Source organism: Schistocerca americana, chromosome 9 (assembly GCF_021461395.2).
Source record: "Schistocerca americana isolate TAMUIC-IGC-003095 chromosome 9, iqSchAmer2.1, whole genome shotgun sequence".
NCBI lineage: Eukaryota > Metazoa > Arthropoda > Insecta > Orthoptera > Acrididae > Schistocerca > Schistocerca americana.
In genome coordinates, this window is record NC_060127.1 from 38,815,607 (window position 1) to 38,843,129 (window position 27,523).

Here is a 27,523-nt window from a genome sequence, read left to right on the forward strand (position 1 = left end):
TCTATCGATAGTAATGTTGATTACAGTACACCACCCATGTTGGTGATGTCTTTCCAAGCATTACATCTGTGGGTGCGGTGTTCATTATTACATAGTGCCAGATGCCTGTCCTTCATAACACATATTTGAGAGAATCTTGGCAAGATGCAGCACCTTCTAGAAGTGCTAATTCGAAGACTTTGTCAGATAATTTCCTAGGACTGAGGAGAAGCGAGAATGTAGGCATAATATAATTTTTTCGGGTGTCGTGCAGATATAAAAGATAACTGCACTGTTTATGTAAAATATTTACATATTTCAGTGTGATGTTACTGTGGCTTATGTTGTGGCATGCTCAGAGAAAATGAGTGTGCGTCCTACCGTGAGGGATGTATAGATTCAGCGCATCGATAACTGTGTGGGTATGAGAGAGATTTTTACGTGGAAAGTTATGTATGCTATAGATACTGACATTCATTCCAGGACTATAGCTGTCAAGAGGAGACATTACCTGTACATCGATCAGTGTCAGACTGCAGCAGCGATCATAATATTTAATTGTAGTTACACTGGTAAATATGTTCCTGATTCCCAATATTCTTGTGAGTCTTGTACGTATTTAATGATCTGTAGGCAACTTTTGCGGGGTTTAACTGTCAGAGCAATGTGGCGATCTGTAAAAAATAGTTTTTTGCTGCTGAAAGTCTTGTCTGCGGAAAACAATGGCGGACAGCGCTCCCACACTGGCAGCAGCAGCTGCAGTTTGACGGGTAAATTCAGTGATGGACGGGCAAGTTCCATTAGGATTGCTAGGAAGAATGCAACCTGTGTTATTCTGGGAAGCATTGCAACAGATTTCTATAGCGCTATGTGTGACATTGGAATAACGCTGAGAACCTTTTAGCTACTATGCAAACATCTGTTGGCGCTGGAGCCGCACCGCAGCTATGCGTCATCGCGCCATCAATGGTGCTTAGGTATTTCGGTAGGAATTTCTCAAGTGTTAAGTATGAAAGGGATGCCACCGCCTCATACTTTCAGGACCCGACGGACACGTGTGTGTGGCACGGCAGCTGACGGCCGCATAATTACTACGTGCGGGCTCTAGGTGCACCCTGACTTCTGGGAAAGCATGCGAAGTTGGCGGAAGTTGGTGGCGGCAGTGTCTGGCGTGGGGTGGCGTGATGTGTTTTTTATTAGCGATCTTTAGTTTAAGGTATATTCAATCGATTTCACCAACCAAAAGGATGCTGTGAATTAAAAGAAACTTCCCCATACATGTGAAGAATATCGATTTAATTAATTTGCATAATTTTTTTTATATCCATGTGGTGTTAGCGGTCCAATTGTTAACGGGAGGGTGTGTGTGAGTTTGTGACATGGAGCAGAACAGCAGGTTCAATGCAGAACACTAGGTTAATTTGCATAATTTTTACGTGAAATGCAGGACAGTAGTTTAAGGGGATATTAGTGACAAAGAATAATGCGCCATAAATGGCGTTTGAAAGCATGTGAAATTCGAAAAGTGTACCAGAAATGGTGGGAGGACATAACTAATTACTCAATTTGGTATCAGAGGCCGTACAATAGTTTAAGGAAATGGGGGAGATGTAAAACCACTTAACAGAACAATCGGTTAAGTGCCACTAGAGGGCGTAACATTAGGTTAAGACACCCAGAGTACAGTGCTGAAAATTAGGTTATGCAACATGTTTGTCCCATGTAATTACTTCTTACACGACCTACATGATTCCAAACAGCAGAGAATGATGATCAAGAGGAATACAACCCCCACAAATTGAATTTTGTACAAACAAACAATATACCATTGAATTTCCTATTATGAGATCCTTCCTCTCCGCCAAAGAGCCACCAATTTCCAAATATTCCATACACTGCCTTGAATCCCCTAAATTATTTAGATAAACAACATCCACACATTGTCTAAATTGTTTGAACAATATTCCATACACAGCACTCGATTTCTGGACAAGTTCCTTAACTAAATAAATAATTTATATTCCATACACTGTCATCAATAATTAAATAATATTCTATACACTGCAATCGAATTCCCTCCAAATGATCAATCAAGTCAGCCTTTTCCCCACCAGTTTCCGGGAGGGAGGGTAGGAGGGGAGGGGGTTTGCCAGAGAGGGAGAGGTCAATTAATTGATCAATTTAATTAAGTAGCCAATCAAATTGATAAGAGTGAGAGGGGCTATTCCAATAACTCAGACCTGAATGTGTACTTGTAGCAGCGAGAGGGAGGTTTCCTGAGGAGTGAGGGGGATGGGAGGGGGTGGGTGGACCATTGGTTAAGTACCTGTCAATCAAAGGAGAACAATAGGTTTGTCCTTGAGACCATACCTGTAGCCTGATGTGGGCAGCTCGCACTAACAAAATGGGCCAGAACGAACCTTGACCCCATACTTGTGTTTACTTTCGTTAAAATAAGTAAAGACTTATTAAGTAACTGTTCCGAATACTTTTGAAAACAATTCGGTGTTTTAATTTTTCCTATTTTTAGTTTTTTACGTACATTTGCTTAACTTTTTTGCTGTCTCATTTGAAAATAATTTTTTTTCTGCCCTTTGCGCACCTAAAATTTTGCCACCCTAGGTGGTCGCCTAGTTTTGCCTAATGGTAGAAACTTCTCTGATATTGATTAAGAATAATCTCGTAAATTCCTAGATTTATTCAGACATTGGCACACGAACCGTACACTCCCAGAAGAAGCCACTGATGTGAAATCCCGGTCAGGGACAGATTTTCATTGCCGTTCCCTTATATAGCTGATGGTTGATCATATTCGCAATGACGAATACATTTCATGTAGTTCACAACGGCGGCAGTTGCCGCAATGCCTACTCTTTGCATGCATGCATGTCTGACGGAAAATTGCATTGTTCTTCTCAACAAAACAGGTATTGCAATATCGAACGATTGATCATTGAGAAAATGGGGGAATTTTCGCGTAACTGCGTCTTCTTTTTCAATGTGAGGGCGAAGTAATTATAACAGGCTATTAAAGGTTTGGGTGTCTATTCGGAGAAAGGTGATACTATAATCATCAAGTTCTGAGAGTGATATTTCCTTTGGTACATTTTCGTGGGAATGTCTAGCTTTCAGTTTCAAACACTCCTAGCATAAGTGTCGTGTTTCCTATTTCTTCATTGTTCAAAGTGCTAAAGTTAAGGAATGAAATGCTTTGCACGCAATGTTAGCCATTCCCTCTAGTGTCAAAATACTTCTTGCAGCGATAAACACAAATGAGGTTAAGTTTGAAAAAATTGGTTTGTATCTATGTGCTGTTATTAGAGAGTCCAGACAGGTTTGGTGACTAGTGGAAGTGTTTAAACTCAGGAGAGTGAATCCTGGAGCTACTCTGTAGCAATTCTGGACGTGTGGTCCTGCTGGAATTGCCCAAGTCCATCAGAATACACAATGGACATGAATGGATGCAGGTGATCAGACAGGATGCTTACATATGTGCCACCTGTCAGAGTCATATGTAAGTGTATCAGGGGTCCCATATCACTCCAACTACACACATCCCACCAGCATGCCAGCTAGAGCAGTTCCCTACTAACATGTAGGGTCCATGGATTCATGAGGTTGTCTCCATAGCTGTACACGTCCATCCGCTCAATACAATTTGAAACGAGACTCATCTGACCAGGCAACATGTTTCCAGTCATCAACACTTCAGTGTCGGTGGGTGCTGACGGGCACAGGCGAGGAGTAAAGCTTTGTGTCGCGCAGTCATCAAGGGCACACGAGTGGGCCTTCGGCTGCGAAAGCCCATTGTTGATGGTCCAGCACTGAAATCGGTAGGAATTTGCGGAAGCGTTGCACTTCTGTCACGCTGAACGATTCTATTCAGTCGTCGTTGGTCCCGCTCATGCAGGATCTTTCTCCGGCCGCAGCGATGTCAGAGACTTGATGTTTTACAGAATTCCTGATATTCATGGTGCACTCGTGAATTGGTCGTACAGGAAAATCTCCACCTCATTGCTATTTCTACACAGTCCAATTTTTACACAATCATTCTAACCACTGTTACGAATGATGATGATGAAATGATGAGGACAACACAAACACCCAGTCCTCAGGCAGAGAAAAATCTCCAACCCAGCCGGGAATCGAAACCGGGATCTCGTAATCCAGAGGCATCAACGCTAGCCACCAGACCACGAGCTGACTTACTAGACTAGGTATTACGAACACATTGTGCAGTGGTGACATAGCCTTACTTATTAAAACAAGCTCGGCAATACAATCAAAACCATTACAATACCTTAAATATAGTGATGGCTATGCTTTTGTTTCCTATAACAAAGGATAGTGATACATATCTGCGACATTTGTCAAGCAGTCCAAATTCCTTTAGATTTAGCTCTTCGAAACTTTAATCCAAGTTTATTCTAGATACTAAATACAAATTATTAAGCTGAAGAATTACATGGACGAAATAACATGATAGTTTTGTACGGGATGTGTCTGTATGAGCTATGTAACGAGTTTCAAATTCTTTGGGGCGCTTATGGGGAAAGATAACTTTTTGGCCAATGTCTATTGGTGATAAAAATTTGTTCTATGCATCAGAGCTATCACTCCATGCAGTATCTGATCAAAAGTATCCAGACACGCTATGTAATGCAGAATTGACTACTAGGCGTCACGAGAGGTGAGACCACCAGTATAAAACGAGGAGAGGGGCTTCGGGTAGTCAGTAGAGAAAAGCAACAGCAGAATGTGTCTGTCAGCAGAGCTCAGTAGCGTCGAGTATGGATTAGTCATTGGATGTCACCTGATGAATAAATCCTTCAGGGACGTTCGAACCTTTCTACAGCTGCCCAAGTCAACTGTTGGTGATAATAGATTGATATACGAAGGAATCATCAGACCTGGAAAATCTGACGTACTGGAGGTCAGGGACACCCGAGCATTGCAGAGGACGGTAGTAAAAAAATCACAGTAATTAAGAGGAAGAAATCAGCGGTGAGTTCCAAAGTACTGCCAGTAGTCCAGTTACCACAATCACTGAGCGTGGCTAGTTAAAAAAAGTGGGGTACGGCAGTCCATCATCTCCTCACAAGCTACACATTTCTTGGGGACTGATGACCATAGCTGTTAAGTCCCATAGTGCTCAGAGCCATTTGAACCATTTGAACACATTTCTGTAGTCAGTGGTAAGTGACGCTAGAGGTAGTGTGAAGGGCGACCCCACTCGACAGTGGATGACTGGGAACAAGTGATTTGGAGGATGCCTGAGAATGTCACCTGCCATCGTATGTTGTGCCAGCAATGAAGTACATAGGGGGCGATATTTTGGGGTGTTTTACGTGGTTGTGTAGTGATCCCCTTACTGCGCTTAAGAAAACCCTAAATGCGGAAAGGTGTGAGCACATTGTACAGCGTACAGTACAGGAGCAGACTGGCGATTAACCTTGTCGTAAAGCAGCATCTGCGAGGCAAAGGTTGGAACACAATAAAATTCCTGGAATGGGCTGGCCCGCCCAGAGTTCGAATCCAAACTCAACGGAACACGTTTGGGATGAGTTAGAATATAGACATCGCTCCAGACCCCAGCATCCAATTTCACTACCTCGTCTGATTTCGGCGCTTGATGAATAGTGGGCTACCATTCTTCTACAGGCATTCAGACACCTCACTGAAAGCGTCCCTAGCAGAGTTGAAGCTGTCATAAAGGCAAAGGGTGGACACACCCCACATCAGTGTCCACTAATGGGTGTCCGGATACTTTTGACCAAGTGTAGGCTTTCCTTCAATAAAGAACGGACTTAAGCAGGGAGATGCCCTGTCTCCGCTACTTTTTAGTTTAGTCCTAGAATATATTGTACGAATGACAGCAGATAATTGAGAGGATGTGGAGTTAAATGGAAATATTAAGATATTAGGGTATGCAGATGATCTAAACATCATTAGCGATAGGAAAGAATCTGTAACAGCAAATGCGAATGCGTTAATCAAGGCTAGTGAAGATGTAGGTCTAAGGATAAGTGAAGACAAAACTAAATAGCTGGTTACTACTAGAATGCCAACAGCAGTAGATCAAGAAATGTTAAGATTTGGAGACATGCCGTCTGAAAAAGTGAACACATTTAAGTATCTAGGCGTGGACATCACTTCGAGAAATGAGACTGAATCCGAACTGAAGAAGAGATTAAGGGCGGGAAATGCGTGCTACTTCTCACTGAATGGATTACTTTCATCACGGATATTGTCTAGGAATTTAAAGATTAGAATATACAAAACTGATATTCTACCAGTTATGCTGTATGGGTGTGAGACTTGGTCTCTCACTGTGATAAATGAAAAGCCGTTTTGAGTATTTGAAAACAAAATTTTGAGGAAAATTTTCGGAGCAAAAAGGGATGACATTAGCGGAGAGTGGCGAAAACTGCATAACGAAGAGGTTCACGAACTCTATTCAAGCCCTGACATAATCAGTATTATTAAATCACGTAGGCTGCGATGGGCGGGTCACGTAGCTCGAATGGATGAAGGCAGGGCAGCGCGCAGAGTACTGGTAGGGCACTTAGAGGGACAACGTCCTGTCGGGAGACCGAGGCGTAGATAGGAGGACAATGTGAAGACTGATTTGAGGAGCCTAGGTACTGAAACCAGATGGCAGTTATAAGAGTCGAGGGACATGAAAGGGAAGCAGTGGTTGGGAAGGGAGTGAGACAGGGTTGTAGCCTCTCCCCGATGTTATTCAATCTGTATATTGAGCAAGCAATAAAAGAAACAAGAGAAAAATTCGGAGTAGGTATTAAATATCCATGGAGAAGAAATAAAAACTTTGAGGTTCGCCGATGACATTGTAATTCTGTCAGAGACAGCAAAGGACTTGGAAGAGCAGTTGAACGGAATGGACATGGTCTTGAAAGGAGGATATAAGATGAACATCAACAAAAGCAAAACGAGGATAATGGAACGTAGTCGAATTAAGTCGGGTGGTGCTGAGGGAATTAGATGAGGAAATGAGGCACTTAAAGTAGTAAAGGAGTTTTGCTATTTGGGGAGCAAAATAACTGACGATGGCCGAAGTGGAGAGGATATAAAATGTAGACTGGCAATGGCAAGGAAAGCGTTTCTGAAGAAGAGAAATTTGTTAACATCGAGTATAGATTTAAGTGTCAGGAAGTCGTTTCTGAAAGTATTTGTATGGAGTGTAGCCATGTATGAAAGTGAAACATGGACGATAAATAGTTTGGACAAGAAGAGAGTAGAAGCTTGTGAAGTGTGGTGCTACAGAAGAATGCTGAAGATTAGATGGGTAGATCATATAACTAATGAGGAGGTATTGAATAGAATTGGGGAGGAGTTTGTAGCACAACTTGACAAGAAGAAGGGACCGGTTGGTAGGGCATGTTCTGATGCATCAAGGGATCACAAATTTAGCATTGGAGGGCAGCGTGGAGAGTAAAAATCGTAGAGGGACACCGAGAGATGAATACACTAAGCAGATTCAGAAGTATGTAGGCTGCAGTAAGTACTGGGAGATGAAGAAGCTTGCACAGGATAGAGTAGCATCGAGAGCTGCATCAAACCAGTCTCAGGACTGAAGACCACAACAACAACAACAGGTATTGAAGGTGAATGGAAGGAAACAGCGCAAGACAGGGACACATGGCGAAAATACGTTGCTGCAGTAATGGACTCTCGAGTCCGGTATGACCAGTGAGAAAGAAAGAAAGGAAGTAGGCTTTCCTATTTTATAATTACCCCATGCACACGGATGCGGGACCAACTCTTCTCTTTGTTTGCAGTTGCGGTGAACGTGGTGTGCTTGCTGCAGTACCTGTTCCTCAGCGTGTGGGCCAACCGGCTGTTCTGTGGGGACGCTACCCAATGCGACCGTCTGCGAGAGGAGCCGATGGAGGACGAGCTGGAGGCGGCCTGTACGCTGACGGATGGTCCTGCTCCGCCCAGCGGGCCTCTGGTGGACCTGGGCCCCACTGGAGACTCCAAAAAACCTCTGATCTCACACGTCTCCGTGGTCGGCATCGCATAGTGGACAGTACCCTGTGAGACACTGCAGGAGAGAGGTGCAGAGCACTGTTGTAACGAGAAAGAGACCTATACTGCTGTGAGATCCTGAGCATTGATTACAGAGGCTGGGATGACACGATGCTAATAATTTCAAAGTGTAATTGTTACAGTTAAATAGTGTTGCAGAGAGGGATTCCCAAAAAGTTTCTTTCCAGCACATAAAAATTTATACACCATGTCTCTCTTGGTACACACCTGACCAATAATATAAGTCATCGAGGTCATTTTCTAGCAAGTCTTGCTGAACCACAGATCACAGTTCATCAGTACTGTTGCAGATGGTGGTAGGAATATCTCGTCGTTTGTGACACTGCGACTGTTCAGAGAGGAATGAAGTTTTATGAGAAAATAAGTTCAGAAGCTGCCGATAGTGCCTTCCACTATGTGATTCACATAACTCAATAAGATGTTAGGTTAAAAACATTTAGCTAGAGGCACCTTGTCCTAAAGCAACGTCTATGAGGCAATGGTTTGTCGACAATAAGACAGTAAAATTCCTAAAATGGACTCGCCTGCCCCACAATTCCGACCTGAACTCGATGGAACATTTCTGTGTTTGGGCAACAGATTGATAAATTTTTTCCTGGGTTGTGGGAATAGTACGAGGGTTTGGTTTGGAAGCAGCATCCTTGGGGTAAGTCTGCAAAAGGAAAGACAGGTTGAAATATATCAGAAGCTTGAGGAAGCCACAAATACCTCAAATCATTTGTCCACAAAAGCACTGTTACAAGAAAGTCATGGTGTTGTTAGACCCTGGTCAAACCCCAAGTTCCATAACTGAGTTTCAGGTATAACGGTTACATATTGCTGCACCAACTCTCTGTAACACTCCATGTTCACAGTGCCACGAGAAAACGCTATGAACATTCGCCTACGTGACATCGCACATTCGACACCAATATTTGCTACACACAAATGCGACTCCTGCAGCTGATTTGGATTTTCTGTGCCGAACTGTGAATTCGTGGATTCTGGATATTCACTTGCCAGTCAAGATGGAACCATGCCTTGTCGTACCTAAATCAACATCGAGTTCTTGCCAATCTGGAATCACAGATAACAGATCGAGTTACAGAAAGTTGTACGTTTTCCAGTTTTTGAGGTAGTAATTCGTGAATACCACGAATTCGGTACAGACAGGCCTCAATAATTTCTATATGAAATAAAAATGTAAAAAGTCGTTCTAGAAGCAGCGGAAACGCACAGGAGACAGCTGCATATGTCAGAAGCGCTGGTAGCTTCCTGTAGGATCTGCATCTTCTGGCACTGAGGCATTACTTTATTTGTGTCACCTCGGTGGTTGTGTACATTCAGCCATTTGACTGCCACTAACGTTGAGATCGTACTGACTAGAAGAGCTTCGCACAGATTTCGCAGGATTCAAAGTACATGCGACTTGCACATCAATCAACTTTTTTTGGTGCTCCGCTTTCGGTTGACTACTTCTGGCTGCATTTGCCACATTTCCTGTCTTATGGAACATGTCATACATTCGCTTGATGGAGGACGTATTTGGTGCGTCCTTACCATACTTTCCTCTGAAGATATTCTGTGTCTGGTACATACAGGGTGTTACAAAAAGGTACGGGCAAACTTTCAGGAGACATTCCTCACACACAAAGAAAGAAAATATGTTATGTGGACATGTGTCCGGAAACGCTTACTTTCCATGTTAGAGGTCATTTTATTACTTCTCTTCAAATCACATTAATCATGGAATGGAAACACACGGCAACAGAACGTACCAGCGTGACTTCAAACACTCTGTTACAGGAAATGTTCAAATTGTCCTCCGTTAGCGAGGATACATTCCCTCCGTCGCATGGAATCCCTGATGCACTGATGCAGCCCTGGAGAATGGCATATTGTATCACAGCCGTTCGCAATACGAGCACGAAGAGTCTCTACATTTGGTACCGGGGTTGCGTAGACAAGACCTTTCAAATGCCCCCATAAAAGAAAGTCAAGAGGGTTGAGGTCAGGAGAGCGTGGAGGCCATGGAATTGGTCCGCCTCTACCAATCCATCGGTCACCGAATCTGTTGTTGAGAAGCGTACGAACACTTCGACTGAAATGTGCAGCACTCCATCGTGCATGAACCACATGTTCTGTCGTACTTGTAAAGGCACATGTTCTAGCAGCACAGGTAGAGTATCCCGTATGAAATCATGATAACGTGCTCCATTGAGCGTAGGTGGAAGAACATGTGGCCCAATCAAAACATCACCAACAATGCCTGCCCAAACGTTCACAGAAAATCTGTGTTGATGACATGATTGCACAATTGCGTGCGGATTCTCGTCAGCCCACACATGTTGATTGTGAAAATTTACAATTTGATCACGTTGAAATGAAGCCTCATCCGTAAAGAGAACATTTGCACTGAAATGAGGATTGACACATTGTTGGATGAACCATTCGCAGAAGTGTACCCGTGGAGGCCAATCAGCTGCTGATAGTGCCTGCACACGCTGTACATGGTACGGAAACAACTGGTTCTCCCGTAGCACTCTCCATACAGTGACGTGTTCAATGTTACCTTGTACAGCAGCAACTTCTCTGATGCTGACATTAGAGTTATCGTCAACTGCACGAAGAATTTCCTCGTCCATTGCAGGTGTCCTCGTCGTTCTAGGTCTTCCCCAGTCGCGAGTCATAGGCTGGAATATTCCGTGCTCCCTAAGACGCCGATCAATTGCTTCGAACGTCTTCCTGTTGGGACACCTTCGATCTGGAAATCTGTCTTGATACAAACGTACCGCGCCACGGCTATTGCCCCGTGCTAATCCATACACCAAATGGGCATCTGCCAACTTCGCATTTGTAACCATTGCACTGACTGCAAAACCACGTTCTTGATGAACACTAACCTGTTGATGCTACGTACTGATGTGCTTGATGCTAGTACTGTAGAGCAATGAGTCGCATGTCAACACAAGCACCGAAGTCAACATTACCTTCCTTCAATTGGGCCAACTGGCGGTGAATCGAGGAAGTACAGTACATACTGGCGAAACTAAAATGAGCTCTAACATGGAAATTAAGCATTTCCGGACACATGTCCACATAACATCTTTTCTTTATTTATGTGTGAGGAATGTTTCCTGAAAGTTTGGCCGTACCTTTTTGTAACACCCTGTATATGGTATGACAATGAAGACTCTCTGGCGTAAAGTGTAATTTAATTTCTCCCTTCATGAAATAAGGGACCATAAATGCAATAAAAAAGAAGTGTTCTTCCATAAGGATGTGTCAGCTTTCGAACACCCTGCATGTGAGAAGAAATCATAAGAAGTGAGCTGATATGACAATGGTATGATTGTGGTGGCCAGTGCAGCATCTCATGACGTTCATCAGTTACACCCCGTCCTGTTGTTGCTCACTTGATTATTTGGTGGTTGAGAGAGCTACAGCGGAAATTGGCGGGCCTTTTCGTTTAAAATAATGATTTCGTGCTCTACCCCAGAGGGCAAATTGGGCTGTTTGAAATGTTCCTTATTGAAAATTTTGGTTCTTCCCAGCCAAATCGCCGTAAGCTGGATGTGGAGAAGAGGGGATTCGTATTTTCATATCCGCAACATTTTACACCTCTGGTGTGTGAAGTCAATATTGTTCTCATCCATTTGGGAGAATAGTGATTGGTCTCCTTATCAGGTTACCTAGCCACTGTCAGCAACAAATCATTTGGTGAGAAATCATACACAACACACCCAGCTTTGGTAGGCAGCGGTCATGTTCCATGAACATAAGGTGCTTTTTGATTTCTGAACATGTATGTGACGCGTGTTCACTTTCCTTGAAATGTGGAAAGTTGTTTCATCGCTAAGCACATGCAAATGGTTGTCTCTCATCAGCTGAAAATAAGCACATAGTCAGTCATAGATCTTTGTCTTTAGTAGCTAGAGCATATTTCAGCTGTAGACAGTAGGGTTTCCTTACAGAACTTGTTTATGTGTTTTCTGTGATATTACCACCTCTTCAGCTAGTTCAGCATGTGGAGCCTTTACGAAATTTGCGCAGATGGATTCCAACCCCATTTCGGCTGGTAATCTACTCCCATTGCAAATGTTGTCTCTTTCGTTAAACTGATCGTAAGCTTTTCAATCTCACTTAAGCACTTGATAGATCTACTCCAAATTTGGTCCAAGAATGACGTAGAATGATTACGACAAACGGGTTTTTATGAAAATCTGGAATGTAGAACGCTTTGTTCTCCCTGCTTGATCATATTTTAACTGCATTGCTAATGCTATTCTTGTCAGATACAATTTTACCTTTCGGTGGCGAGGGGGCTGATTTTTGTTGAGAAATAAAACACGCCAGCGCTGACAGAGGTGGGGCTGTAGGTACCCTCTGTTTCAAAACGCCGTTGACGCAGGGAAAACATAAATGTTCATATCGCACACGTATGAGTCATAAAAGAAAACGTATTATTCACCAGCGATACTTCTTATTGAGTACTGTACCCAGCTGCAAATTTTGCAGCTCAAACTGTGGTTTCATCATTGCACCTGATATAATGTTGCTGTCCCGATCACTCCCTTTGTCAATGTTTTCACTTCATACCTTTATTGCACACTTTGATTTTCCTCCGACATCCATGATGCCAATGTTTCTTTTCAGTGTTTTTTGTGTGCGCACCCTTTCGCATGGTCTTCTGCGGTTAATTTTTATACAGCTTTGCTTCATACCAGTCAAAATCTTTAGCGAAAGATTGTGCAGCTGTTGTTTAGTTACATTCCTAATAAGGTCAAGAGATATTGTACTGGTAGAGAGGCAACTGTAGAAGAGAAACGTCCGTCTTTTTTAAAATCATATCATGCTACACTAATGTTTGGATCTGTTTACATAAACAATTCGTAAAAAATCTTTCTTCCGAATCTTGTGTCATTGAGATGTGATTTTCTCAAACACGACAACATATTTTCTTTTCAAGAAGCGATATTTGAAGCTACATGTGGAGCTTTGTCGAGGACACCAAAGAGAAGGGAAGTTTGTTATACGTCGTTCCTTAAGTCATCTAGAGTAATTTGTGCTAATCTTCTCATAAGCTTTCCATAAGAGATCACTGACACAATTCTGTTCCTGTTCTGCACAGAACCTAAGAATACCGTACACGAATTATATTCTCTGATGTCATTGAACTAGCGAAGAATTCCTTTGGTGGTGAGAAGACAAACAATATTTTTTTAAAATAAAAAGAGCCAAATGTTTTGTGAAATGATCTGTTTAAATGTAAGAAATAAAATAGGTTAGAGAAGCATCTGACTGGCTTTTGAATGCCGTTCAATCTCATGTCCAGCAAATGAAATGAGGTGCCGACTGAGAATTAGAAGTTCAATGTTTAGCTTAAAATCTTAGAATTTTGAAGTGTACAATAGGATATTTGTATGGAATTTTAGTGCTAGAGGATATTTGTCTGGTGGTCGATGTAGTCCACCAGGCAAAAATCCTCTAGTACTCTAAAATTCCAAACAAATATCCTATTGTACACTTTAAAATTCTAAGATTCTAAGTTAAAGATTGAATTTTAAATGCTCAATCGGCACTTCATTTGCTGTACATTAGTTTGAGCAGCATTCAAAGGCACGTCAAATGTTTCTGTAACTTTTTTATTTCTTACCTTAGACAAATCATTTCACAAAACATTTGACTGTTTCTTAAATTTATTTTATTTTCTAGTTTTGTTCAGAATGGATGAAATACCACACCAATGTAGTTTGTTACGTGCAAAACAGCTAGGCTTTGAAGAGATGAATTTCTTACACTTCACTTACATAGCTAGCAGCAGCTGTTTCTGAAATATTTCAATTTTCCCGCAAATCGCTAATTATATATTTTTTAGTTATCATGATTAGTTTAAAAAAGCAATTAAAAGCAATTAAATACTCTTTTGCAAAACTGGACCTCACGTTGGTGAAGTTGATGCCCTAGTTGTCCATTTCCCACTTTTCATCTGGCTACGAAAATTAGGACAAATATTTTCCCTCAATCAGTAGTTGACTGTTTCTTAAATTTATTTTATTTTCTAGTTTTGTTCAGAATGGATGAAATACCACACCAATGTAATTTGTTACGTGCAAAACAGCTAGGCTTTGAAGAGATGAATTTTTTACACTTCACTTACATAGCTAGCAGCAGCTGTTTCTGAAATATTTCAATTTTCCCGCAAATCGCTAATTATATAATTTTTAGTTATCATGATTAGTTTAAAAAAGCAATTAAACACTCTTTTGCAAAACTGGACCTCACGTTGGTGAAGTTGATGCCCTAGTTGTCCATTTCCCACTTTTCATCTGGCTACGAAAATTAGGACAAATATTTTCCCTCAATCAGTAGTTAAATTGCTCAAGCAATTACACTTGTTTTGCAAAACGTCATCTCAAAGCTGGTCATTTTGATATCCCATTTGTCTATTTCCCACTCTTCGCTTGAATACGAAAATTTCGAGAAAAATCGATTCTGTAATTTCCACGGAGTCTTGTTTTCGCTCTGTTCAATCATGTGACCAAAAATGACGCAGACATTCTGCAGCATATATGGATAACAGTTACAATAATCAAAGGCAGACTTGTGTACTGTGAAGAAAAGTAGTACGTAATTCCCCCTCTCCCTGGCACTTGACAGCTTCGATATTTGCCGCAGGTAAATGTATTTGACAGGGGCAATATCTACACTACACTACATGCACAGGAGTCCAGTGCCATGTTGAATGTCTGCCATGTGATATGTGGTGTCAAATTTAATATTTGTAATATGCTGGAAAAAACTTTTTGGTTATTTCTTTCTATCAATATCTCTTTTGTTGTAATGAGTTACTTTTTACACAAACAAATGTTTTTTGAAATCAGGAATAGCAGTTTCCCTCATCTTGCATTCCTTTTGTCAGTTTATGAAGGCTGTTCGAGGGTAGTCACTAACTGCCCTCAAAGAGCAGCAATGGAGCGGCTATTATGCAGACAAAAGGACAACAGCCTACCTTTACCTTCCACTGATCATAGTCTACCCATTTTGTTATCTTCGATTACAAATATACTAACTCAGGAATCTAATAATACTGGACTTGTGACGTTTTGTTACGATTTTAACGACGTCACAACTGTGCGATTGCACACACGTCAGCCACTAGCACAGCATCAACAATATCTTAAGCTGTTGTCTATTAGATGACTGGTGTATTCTTTTTCTCTTTCTCTGAAGACCCTCTCTTTTATATGAGACTACAAAGACAGCAGTGGCCTAACCCAAAACTTCGAAAAACCATTTGCTTTTGCATTTTATGCATTTTTAACACAACTTATGATCAATAGTTTATATTAAAATTAACATGTGGGAATAGTGTTATTTAAAAGAGGAAAGAAACTTGCTTATTTCTGTGAACACAAGGTCTCGACCTAAGGCTGAATAACCTGTGTGCACTAGGCAAAGGCAGGAGAAGTGTTATGAAACTTAATTACAAGCTCTTTTCAAGTGGTCAACATATTTGCCTAACAGTCATGATATTGCTTTTATACTACAGAGATAAAAGTAGTTTGCCAAATGCGGTTGTTGTAATGATTCTGTTAATGTAGTAAAATCTGTAAGAACTAGAGAAATGATTATGGATACTAATATGAGGAAAGATGGCTTCTTAACTGGAAAGAATCACATATGTAAAGTTTGAACTGAATTGTACTGGAAATGTGAAAAACACCTTGAGGAGTGGTCAGTGGAATATTCTTTCCATATCATACAAAAATGTTATTGAAAGTGATATAATTATGTTCAACTTTTTAGAGGTCTCCTAGAGGCTTTCAGTGTTGATAAATAAACTACATCTGTCTTTCAGACAGGGAACTGAATCATTAGTGGAAAAATTGATCACGTCAAACCACTACATTACAGTCCACCCATCTCTATATCTCTGTTATTAAAAAAGGGAAATTGTAATCTGTATTACATATAGCTATTGTTGCATTATTAGTATTCTGTAACAAAATATTCAAAGACTAACTTTGTCACAATAAACTATTTCTACATAATTAATAAAATAAATGAGGAAATATGGTGTCACAAGCATACACTGCAGCACTTAGGAACAACAAAAGAAATAGGTGAACTAAATATCTAAGAGCTGAGAAGAATAGACACACACATAATATGTTTACTGTCAATAAATAAGTGCTGTACACCATCAGATCATCTATGAAAAGCACATTCAAAAAGTGGTCTAACATACTTTTTTATTTCAACTTTAAAAAAAAATTAAAATAAAGTGAACAGAGAATAATTTAATTCCATAATATGTCATTCTAATAGCCAATTTATCTAAGAATTATTATGTACTATAAAAAACCAGAACAACAGCTTGAATCCATCGCTTCTACAATGCGAGATGGCGAGTGAGCATCTCCTCCTGCTGGTTTTTTTTTTTGTTCTTTGGCATTAGGCTTTATAAGTATTTAAAAAGACGAGGAAAAAAAAGAGAAAACTCACAGCTAAAGTGGTCCCGTGACAAATGACTGTTGAACTGGTTTATTTAAGGAGATACTTCTTGTGTTGATCTTTCACAAGCTACATACAGGGTGAGTCAGGAGAAAAAAAAAATTTGCTTTGAGGGGTGACAGTATTAATGCTTCTCAACAAAAATATTCATACGAGCATATGCACTTTTTTTAACTGTATCTGCAAATGGCAGTTTGAAAATTGCAAGTGTCAGTCGCATGTCCTTCTTCATCAACACTCACACGCGAATCCAACCAAACTGACATTAGGCCACATAGTGTTGTCTTTACTGACCATTTCAGTGTGCACTTCAGCACTTCACTTGCATACTTATGGCCAGTGACACAGTGAAACATATCCTGGGCATCGGATCGACCGCCACAGTGTCACTTCTTGGCCACTGAGGTCACCTGAACTTACTCCATTAGATTACTTTTTGTGGGGCTGGCTTAAGGGTAAGGTCTACAAGCAAAGAGTGAACACAAAGGGTGAACTTCATGCTCGTATTTTACATGCGTGTGCTCAAGTAAGAACTGCACAAAAGAGCTTGTGTCAGCAACTCAGCAGTTGTCTACAAGAGCTGCAAAATTCACTGCAGTTGTGAGGAAACATACACAATTAAACAAAACATTTGATCACAATGTTTCATTTATCCTGTTCACCATTGTTTTCATTAGTTTCCTCAGAAATTGTTAAGCACAGGACATATGTTCATATTACTTTTCTGTTCAGAATCGCTAAGACAGTCACCCCTCAAAGCATGTACCTTTCCGAATTACTCACCCTGTATGTTTTAAGATGATGTGCAAACCTGCTTTAAGATGATGTGCAAACCTGCTTAGTAGATGATATTGTGTTCTGAAATATGTTGTTGTAAAAGAAATTTTGAATACAGAAGATGTAAAGGGCAGAAGATTATGTTATTCAAGCAGCTCGGAAAAGCTGGTGTCGGTGCTCTCTTTCAGCATCCATCCACACATAAAGAAAAGGAGTCCTGTGAAGACTGCTAGAACATATTAGGTCATATCGAATAGCAGTTCCACCTCAGCAAAAATCAAGAAAGATGATCAAAAGAAATTTTATTGAATAAATCTACTGATACCAAACACAAGAGGGTTACAGACTGCACATAAAAATGCAACATTGATGCCGTACCAAAAAACTATCCGTGTTCCACTGCCACCTTCTCCAGTTCTGTCACAGGCACGTCTTACCCCACCAGAGGCTGGACCACCTGTGAGAGTGGGCATGTGGTCTACTGATTTAGCTGAAACCCTGTGGAACTCTACGTGGGCGCAACCACTAACAAGCTGCTTGTCTGTACGAACGGCCACTGCCAAACAGTCTGTAAGAGTTACCAAGCGTGCCACCTGACACGGTGTGTCCACCTTTGATGACTGCTTCACAGCCTATGCTGTTTGGATTCTACATCAATACTCCGCAAGCCACCTGATGGTGTGTGGTGGAGGGTACCTTGAGTACCTCTATTGGTTCTCCCTTCTATTCCAGTCTTGTTCGTGGAAAGAAGGATTGTCGGTATGCTTCTGTGTGGGCTCTAATCTCTCTGATTTTATCCTCATGGTCTCTTCGCGAGATATACGTAGGAGGGAGCAATATACTGCTTGACTCTTCGGTGAAGGTATGTTCTCGAAACTTTAACAAAAGCCTGTACCAAGCTACTGAGCATCTCTCCTGCAGAGTCTTCCACTGGAGTTTATCTATCATCTCCGTAACGCTTTCGCGATTACTAAATGATCCTGTAACGAAGCGTGCTGCTCTCTGTTGGATCTTCTCTATCTCTTCTATCAACCCTATCTGGTACGGATCCCACACTGCAGAGCAGTATTCAAGCAGTGGGCGAACAAGTGTACTGTAACCTACTTCCTTTGTTTTCGGATTGCATTTCCTTAGGATGAATCTCAGTATGGCATCTGCTTTACCGACGATCAACTTTATACAGTCATTCCATTTTAAATCACTCCTAATGCGTACTCCCAGATAATTTATGGAATTAACTGCTTCCAGTTGCTGACCTGCTACTTTGTAGCTAAATGATAAGGGATCTATCTTTCTTTGTATTCACAGCACATTACACTTGTCTACATTGAGATTCAATTGCCATTCCTTGCACCATGCGTCAATTCGCTGCAGATCCTCCTGCATTTCAGTACAATTTTCCATTGTTACAACCTCTCGATACACCACAGCATCAACTGCAAAAAGCCTCAGTGAACTTCCGATGTCATCCACAAGGTCTTCCCACTGACACCAGCTTTTTCTGAATTAAGCAGGTGGGAACTCTCCCTCTGTTCCCGCCACACTGGCCTCTACTTCCACTAGTCCCTGTTCCAACCTTCCTCTGTCCCCTTCCCTGCTTCATCTCCAGCCTCAGACGTGTGTGATGTACCCCGCTGCACCTGCACAATACCTTCGCCACCTCCCCTATTCTCATCCAGCACAGCCTCGAGATGCTGCAGCTAGGGGCCCACTATCTTGTCCTCACTGTCACCCTACACACTCCCAGAGGCAGCAGTGCAGCATCTTCCCCCACCCCTACTCTAGTATCCCTCTCTTTCCCTACACCACACCTCTCCTGTTCCACCACAACACACCTACCCAAGATTGCTGCTCACTACAGTCAGACCTCAGTAACCAGAAATGATAGTGTCGATGTGTGTGTGTGTGTGTGTGTGTGTGTGTGTGTGTGTGTGTGTGTACACAACTTGTTAATATAGTAGACTTAGGAGCTGATCAAAGAAATTTCTGTTATGCAAGGAACGATTTAAATTCATGTATTTGGGTGTGTTAAAATTCATATTAGCACTGTTATATTCCAACTTCTGTATCTTTATTGTAGTGAACAAAAGTTAAATTTACATATTTCACATCACAGAGACTCCTGTGGGCTACAGAACATAACTCGTGTAATGTATGTACAAAGACAAAAAATACAGCTGACTCGAGATTATGTTTTAAGGCTGATTTCACATACGAAATCATTTATTTACTTACAGTCTAATGGTCATTACATTTAATTATCAGACAGAATTACTAGCCAGTGCTTACTTTCAGGAGGCAAAATATTTAGTGCTGCCGATAAACACGTATAAAAGAAAACGTACACGACACATACTAGCTTTCAGAACTATTAGATGCTTCCTCAGAGACGGAGAGAGAAATAAGCTATGGAACATTCGAAAGGGAGGGAAAATCACTCACACTACAAGATGCTATGACACAGTGTGGGGCTACAAATTTGCGCTTATAAATTATGTGTCTCAAAGGCTGCCACATGTGACATCAAAGTAAAATATATATAACAAAGAGTTGCTTGAAAAAATTATGTTGTTAACTATCTTGAGTAATTAACTACTGGATTATTTTATGTTAGAATAGCTAGTGCTAGTAGTTTGTTCGGATGGTATTTGAGGTCCCTAGGTGTCCGAGAAGCAACAACACACGGCCGAGGTAGTAGCGACAGATGATCATACGCATTTTGTAGCTCCCCAGTTTTGGGATGTCATGGAAACTATGGATATCGTATTTACAAAATATAATTTAATAATATGAATGTTGCATGTAACAAATTAATATTGAAGAATAATCAATGATACTTTGTTTATGTAGGTTACTGAGCCAAAGCGATGTCAGTTGGCACCAGGTTTTGGTTAATAAACTTGTGTTGTCTGAAGATGTGGTCTTCTTAGTGCAATTTGGTGTAAACTGCTGATTTTATTTTCTGTGAAGCCTGTTATGAGACCTACATCCAGCATAAATGACAGTTAGATATTCACTGGCATTGGCAAGGCACACAGGTCAAAGGTAGTTGAAGAGGGAGATAAATAATTTAGAAGTAAAGGAGACAACTCGCCAAATAGGAGAAGTGTTGAGTTGTCAACTGGCGTTGACATGTGCCCCCCCCCCCTCCCCCCCCCCCCCATATTCCATATTCCCCCCCCCACGCATATACACATGTATGACAGGTAGACTAGGGTGAGGGGTTGTATCAAGTGGTGTGAGTAGAGGGACAAGAGAGGCAGAAGTAGGGGGAGGGTTTGGGGGAGGATGGCCGACTGCTCAGCTGCACAGGATAAGAATGAGACACACGGACACAGGAGCTGGTGAGTTTGTGCAGTGCACAATGCTCTTGATGTGGTAGAGTGGATTGGGAGGGGCGACAGGACACAGGAAGGGGAGCCTGTTGGGTAGGTGTCTGCAGTGGGGTAGGAGAAACTGAGGCCAGGGGGATTATGGAATGAAGGGCATGTTGTGAGGAAATACTCATTTATGTAGTTAAAAAAAACTTGTGCTGGGAGGAAGCATCCAGATGGCAAGGGGTGGGAAGCAGCCATTTTAATGTTTTCCACTACTGGGTGCTCAACTCTGCTCTCATTTCTGAGCTACACAGGTAGCAGTTATCCTCACAACACTTTCATTCCCGTAATCCTTCCAGCCTAAGCCTTTGCTAACTCGCTGCACCCACACTCTCTACCCAACAGTCTCCTCTTCCTGTCACCCCCTTCCAATCCACACCTCCATATCACTGGCACTGTCCATTACGTGAACTCACTGGTTCCAGTGCCCATGTGTCTCATTCTTATCTCTCACACAGAATGTCTCCTCTGAGCTATCAGCCAGCCTTACCCAATGTTCCTCCCACTTTCCACAAATTTCTATCTCTACCTGTCCTACCCCACACAACCCCTCACCCCTGTCTACTTGCTGATTTGCAGTTCCAATATAGTGTGTTCAGCCAGACTAATACAGCTGCAAAAGTGATTTTGTGTGTGTGTGTGTGTGTGTGTGTGTGTGTGTGTGTGTGTGTGTGTGTGTGTACTCCATTCCTATCAGCATTTGTCCAAAATCTAGCAAGGTTTTCATTCTTTTATGTGTGCCTGACGACTGAACGCTTTTACTGTTTCGCAGGTTGTCTCCTTTACTCCTAAATAATTTACACTCTGCCAGAACATTCCTTACCATACTTAGGTCAAGAGCGATTTGGTTAAACATCACCACAAGCACTGACGATCCATCCTCAATGACCTGCTCATTCCTTCTCATCCTCAGGTCAGAGTGCTCTGAACTTCCTTTTTAGCCTTCCCCAAGATATGCCCTTCTAATCTCTGAGAAAGAAACTGATAGTTCCAAAAGTTAGGATAGTGTGTATCAGCAGTGCTGACGGTAAGGACTGCCTAGTAATTTTGTCTCATAAATTAATATGTTTTTCAACTGAATTTTTCTTTTGACACAATGAACATTAGATTAACTACTCTCTGCACACTGCTCCCTGCTGATAAACCTGCACTAACCAGTCACAAAACTAAGTTGCAGCACCTTTTTCTGGAATAATGCTGCTGCAATTACAGCAATTACCAAATTCACAACGTGTGTAACGTTTGTCAGTAGCTGGTTCAAGTACTGTACAGACACAGGTATTCGAAGGAGGTCAACAGCTTTTCCCTTTTTACGATTTTGCAGCTTCTTTTGCTTTTATGAATCTTTCTACTGGAATTTTGCCGGCTTTGTACATTTCAATGAATGATAGGAGCGCTTTTCTTAGGTCCCAGTGCGCAGTTTCCAGGCACCTGAAAAGAAAAGAGTGTTTTTTACTATTTAAGGCACCAGAATCTTCTGAAACATGAATGACAGCTGCTTCTTGTAGTTTTTTGCACAATATCTATGCATGCCTATATGAAAAACAAGTATCCAAACAAGCATATATGGGAAATTCATTAAACACCTGTGTTAGGGAAGGAGAAATAATTTTTTCCAAAACAAATGATTTATTTCTCTATATCTATATCTACATAATAACTCCGCAGCTCATGCTTAAGTGTTTAGCAGAGTGTGCATAAAACCCCTTCAGACTATATCTCCAGTTCCATTCTCAAATAGTAATGTGGGAAAAATGAACACCTAAATTTGTCCAGCCATTAAATAACAGTAAAGCTTTGGACATATTAAATTTAGACTCATTTCTTTCCCTGCCTAAGTCCATTACTTATGTCTGAGGCCTTTTGCTAACAAAACATTTCATACTCATCTTGTTACACTTTACTTGAAGTCCTCTTGCACACCTGTATGCAGCTTCTTCGCACCGATCAAATCATTTCCAATGGCATTGATTAAATTTGTGATCATTCAATGAACATTATAAATATAGAAAGGGAGGGAAAGTGTTACAAACTTCAGTATACAAATCAACAGTAATGAGTAAATACTGTGTGTCAGTCAACTAGAACGCACACGCTACACACCAGATTGTGTATGATGGGAAGCATTCCGTTGTGGGTGACTAATTACAGATGAAATCAGCAATGGTCTCATCAGAATGCAGCAAACCCACTGAAAGCTAATGAAAGTGGAAAGCTGAGGGAGGGGGGCAGGGGAGGGGAGGGTAGGAGGGAGAAGTGCAGGGACAGAGAGAGAGAGAGAGAGAGAGAGAGAAGGATTTTAGTCAGAAGCTCAGGGATTATCTGTTGTCTCTATGTGTCTCTCAATTGTTGGGAGCCTTATCCACGTGGTTAAAAGTGATTCAGGTTACATGCCTGTTATGAGGAATAACAATATTGCAAACCCATTCACAGGAAGATGATCAACTCGTTTCCTAGTCATTGCATAATGAAGAATGCCCATGGAGGGAAGGTCAGTATTCAGGGATGACTGGAACACTCATTTGAAGCAAAAAACTTCACATGGACAAATGCACTGTTCCAAATTATTTCAGAGACAGGACACATTTAATGTACATTTGTTTCCAGGCTAAGGGCGGACACAAACATCGTACCCATCTGACATCTTCAATGTTTTATTCTAGGTAAACCCGCTTGTTGCTTTTAACCTCTTTGCCTGGGATATCTTTCTGCTTTTAAAACTGGCCCAATGAACATTCAGCTGTCCACAATGTGTTGTGAGTGAAGTACTGTGATGGATTGAGAATGTATCAGAAGCATTGATTAAGTGTGTATGTACACACAGGCTAAATTGTCACATATCTATGTTCATATTTACGGTATCTGCTATGGTAGTGCTACTGCTGCAGTCAAAGAATTATGTTGGTGGTTTCGCTTCGAATTACTGATAGTAGTGGGTTTACAAGTGTGAAACAGGTATTCTTCCAAGTTCCCATTTTTTTCAGAACATGAAGGTTAACAACCTGAGGAGGAACAGCAACACATTGTTGAAACAGTGTACCATATCCCTACTAGCAGCACACAACAACTTTCTGCATGTATCAATAGCCAACAAACATGTTTAAGACAAACATTAAATGTGCAAACCTTGTACACATTTCACGTACGTGTCCATAGTTTTCACATTGGCAACAGTTCACATGACTTGAATTTTGTCACTGGTTAAATGACACTCGTCATTTGCTGATGAAGCCACACTTACACAAAATTAAATCAACATCATCCATAATAATCATTGATGGTCACAGGAAAATCCATACGCCACAGTGGACCCAGATTTCCAAGTTCATTTTTAGATCAATCTTTGGTGCGGATTGATCGGTAACACATTGATAGGTCTAGTTATTCTAGAAGAATGAATGATGGGATGGAATTATTTCTATTTTTTGGAAAATTCATCTGTAGAGTACCCTGAGGACATTCCTTTGGCCACGTACAAGCTATCCACATTTTGCGAGATGTGTGAGGGTGTTGGACGAAGTTTGAGGTGTACAAACAAAATGTGAATATGCAGGATGAACTCTTTGGTCACATCATGGACACTGCTGCCCTCATTAAGGAATGTGCAGAGCCACTCATACAAGCACACAAATCTTCTCCCAAGAGTGCACAAATGCACTGAAGTTGACAACAGCATATTCAAACACTTAATGTGAACTGTGCAACAGCTGTAATGTGACGTGTACGATAATGCATAGAGGAGAATGTTTTAAAAATACGTATTTTTCAATTGATACTTTGGTAAAATGCATGTTGTAATGTTTACTGACAATCTACTGAATAATACAGGAAGTAAACAACAATGTACACTATATGCATTCTATCTTGAAAACCATTCAGAACATGTCATATGTCCAAATGAAGTTTTTTGCTTCAAATGATTATACCTGTCATATCCCTGGATACTGACCATTCCTCGTTGGACACCACGGTTGATGCATCTGTGTTGTTGTTAATGATTATGATGGACTTAAGTCTACTAACAAGATGTACAGCTATGCCTTTAGAGAAAGATCACAATGCTCGGGCATTACAATAAATCTGCATGACTTGTTCTCAAGCACAAGCTCAAAGCTTCCTTCCTGGATAGTTACCTCTACTCCCTGTAGGAATACTATTACATTGTGACAATGTTATTCACCAAAATCAATAATTTTGTCCATGTTTATGTTGTACTTAAGTCAAGTATAGCTCATCAAAATGTATAATAAAATATGAAAATTTATTCAGGCTCATTTACCTAAACCAGCCCTACTGAGCTCCCAAGTCATATCAGCCAAATGATAGAAAAATTCCCACTATAAGCCATAATCAAAATCCTACAGTTTCATTATATCTGTAAAATGACAGAAATTATTCTTACATACCATAATTACTGTCATTGTTGTTATAGTATCATTATTTTTATCATTCTTTTAATCTCACAGATCAACATTTTATTATTCTACTTCTATCAAATTTTCTTCTTCTTACCCTTAACAAGTTCTGGATGTGTTGCTACAAATTTAATTCTCTTTACATTATTAAAGATGTGTAACTCAATAAAAGTAAACTAGAAGAAAGTGAAATACAAAATTTTCCTTATAAGAACTCAGCACAAAAATGATGTACATACTTGCGTGACCACTCAGACGTCATGTTGGTAAGTTGTGAATACTTTTCTGTCATGGAATTTTTATCACTCTCTGTTACTTCCCTCGGTGGCCTGATTTTCTTTAGGTTTGTATGTGGCTTTGTGAATCGAAATGCATCCTGCAGAGAAAGATAAATAATTAACCATTGTGTCATCATACAGTATCTACAGTTAGTTATTGTTTAACAATACTAAAAAGTTTATGAGGACACAGCAAACAAACCTGTACAAACCATTTGCAACAATCACTAGGAAACAATAAAGTGTATGTCATAGAGAACTAACATGTATACAAATGACACGCTGAATGTGTCAGAATGGTACAACAAAATTATTTGTAACTGGATTCTGCCACAAAATGGCCACCTTCAACAAGCACAAGTCTTAAGCAGGTATCATATCAGGGATTTTTGTTAATCAGATAAAGGGTACTTTTTTCAAAGATGATTTTGATGTTGTTGCTAACATCACTCATCATCAATGATAAGGTGATGGTTCAATTACTCTTTACAAAGGGAACAGGAAGCAAACTGTGTACTTACAAAGGGACATTCCCAATAATGTGATCAACTTTTTGAAACCACCCGTATAGTAGGATCACAGGTACACACCCTATAGCCATTCACCCTGCTAGTCCCTTGTATGTGAGTTATTGATAAAAAAAGAAGTTCTCATGATCCATCACAGCTCTGAGAATATAATGACTTCAGAAATGGGGTCATAGCCAAGCGGTCAAGTTGCCTAGCAGGTGTGAGATGGTTGTGGGTTTGAGACCTGTTGAGTGAAGCATTTTTTAAAAAAATCTTCTATGGAAATGATTGAGATCATTATTTTTATTTAATTAACATGTTAAAAATACGTATTTTATTTCTAATTCTTTGCCACAGCCTTTCTATCATTGCGGTAACTTTTTCATTTCCTCTATTCTTTCCCCTTCTTTTCATTCTTTTTTTCTTTCGGTATCTTTGCCCCAAGAACCATGGATCTTGACGTGATAGGTTGGCTTGTGTGCCACAACGATACAGATAGTCACACTGTGGAGGGGTATCTGTCGAGATGCCAAATAAACATGCGATTCCTGAAGAGGGTCAAGCAACCTCTTCAGTAGTTGCAGGGGCAACAGTCTAGATGATAGACTGATCTGACCTTGTAATAACATCAACCAACACGTCCCTGCTGTGCTGGTCTGTGAACAGCTGAAAGAAAGGGGAACTACAGATGTTATTTTTCCCTAGAGCATGCAGCTCTATTATATGGTTAAATGATGATGGCATCCCTTTGGATAAAAAATCATGAATATAAAATAGTCTCCTGTTTGGACCTCTAAGTGGGGCTTCTCAGGAGAATGCCATCATCAAGAAAAAGAAAACTGTCATTTTATGGATCAGAGTGTGGGGTGCTATATCCCTTAATCGGGTAAGTAGGGCAGAAAATTTAAAAAGGGAACTGGATTGATTGAAGTTAAGATATAGTAGGAGTTAGTAACATTCAGTGGTACACTCATCAGGACTACTGATCTGGTGAGTACAGGGTTATAAATATGATACTTTCCTTCTCATCCCGTACGGTAAGTCTCCCCTGACCTGCTGTTCTCGGTGACTTTCCCAAAATCTACCACTTTTCCTAACCTCTCCAATTCTTTTCCTTCACCCCTCTTCCTACCCCTTCTGCCTGAAGAAGGAGCCACTGGCTCCAAAGGCTTGCCAGTTAAAACTTTCTTTTATGTGTGTGTCCTGCCGCCGCTTGGTGAGTAGATTTTTTATCTAGAATGAGATTTTCACTCAACAGTGGAGTGTGTGCTCGGTCCCGCACACAGTTTTAATCTGCCAAGAAGTTTCAGATTTTTTATCTATCCAATTAAATAAAATTAAGCACAGGTAATACATGAATAAGAAAATAGTAATGTGGGTAAGTTACTTTGAACAGCATAGTGAACACATTATTGTACCCAAGATAGACACAAATCGAACACTCATTGCAATAGTACAAGTTTATATGTCAACTAGATCCACAGGTAGTGAAGTGATTGAAAGATGTATGATGAAATGAAAGAAATTCTCCATCTAGTTAAGGGAGACGAAAACTAAATTGTGATGGTAGACTGTAATTCGATAATGGGAAAAGGAAGAGAAGGAAAAATAGTAGGCGAATA

The 27,523-nt window shown here is 40.7% G+C and overlaps 2 protein-coding genes across 2 annotated transcripts in view; one reads left to right on the plus strand and one right to left on the minus strand.

The window, feature by feature from the left end:
• The window catches only part of LOC124551238, a 134,277-nt gene extending 126,254 nt beyond the window's left edge, over positions 1 to 8,023 (plus strand). The window contains exon 7 of the mRNA XM_047126233.1: positions 7,779 to 8,023. Within this exon, the coding sequence (XP_046982189.1) occupies positions 7,779 to 8,023 (245 nt within the window). The remainder of the gene's footprint in view (positions 1 to 7,778) is intronic.
• A 12,479-nt stretch (positions 8,024 to 20,502) lies between these two features.
• LOC124551027 (nuclear RNA export factor 1-like) overlaps positions 20,503 to 27,523 on the minus strand; it is a 161,228-nt gene continuing 154,207 nt past the window's right edge. The window contains exons 13-14 of the mRNA XM_047125875.1: positions 25,354 to 25,490; positions 20,503 to 22,130 (exon numbers count right to left, since the gene is read on the minus strand). Of these exons, the coding sequence (XP_046981831.1) occupies positions 22,010 to 22,130; positions 25,354 to 25,490 (258 nt within the window). The 3' untranslated portion in view covers positions 20,503 to 22,009. The remainder of the gene's footprint in view (positions 22,131 to 25,353; positions 25,491 to 27,523) is intronic.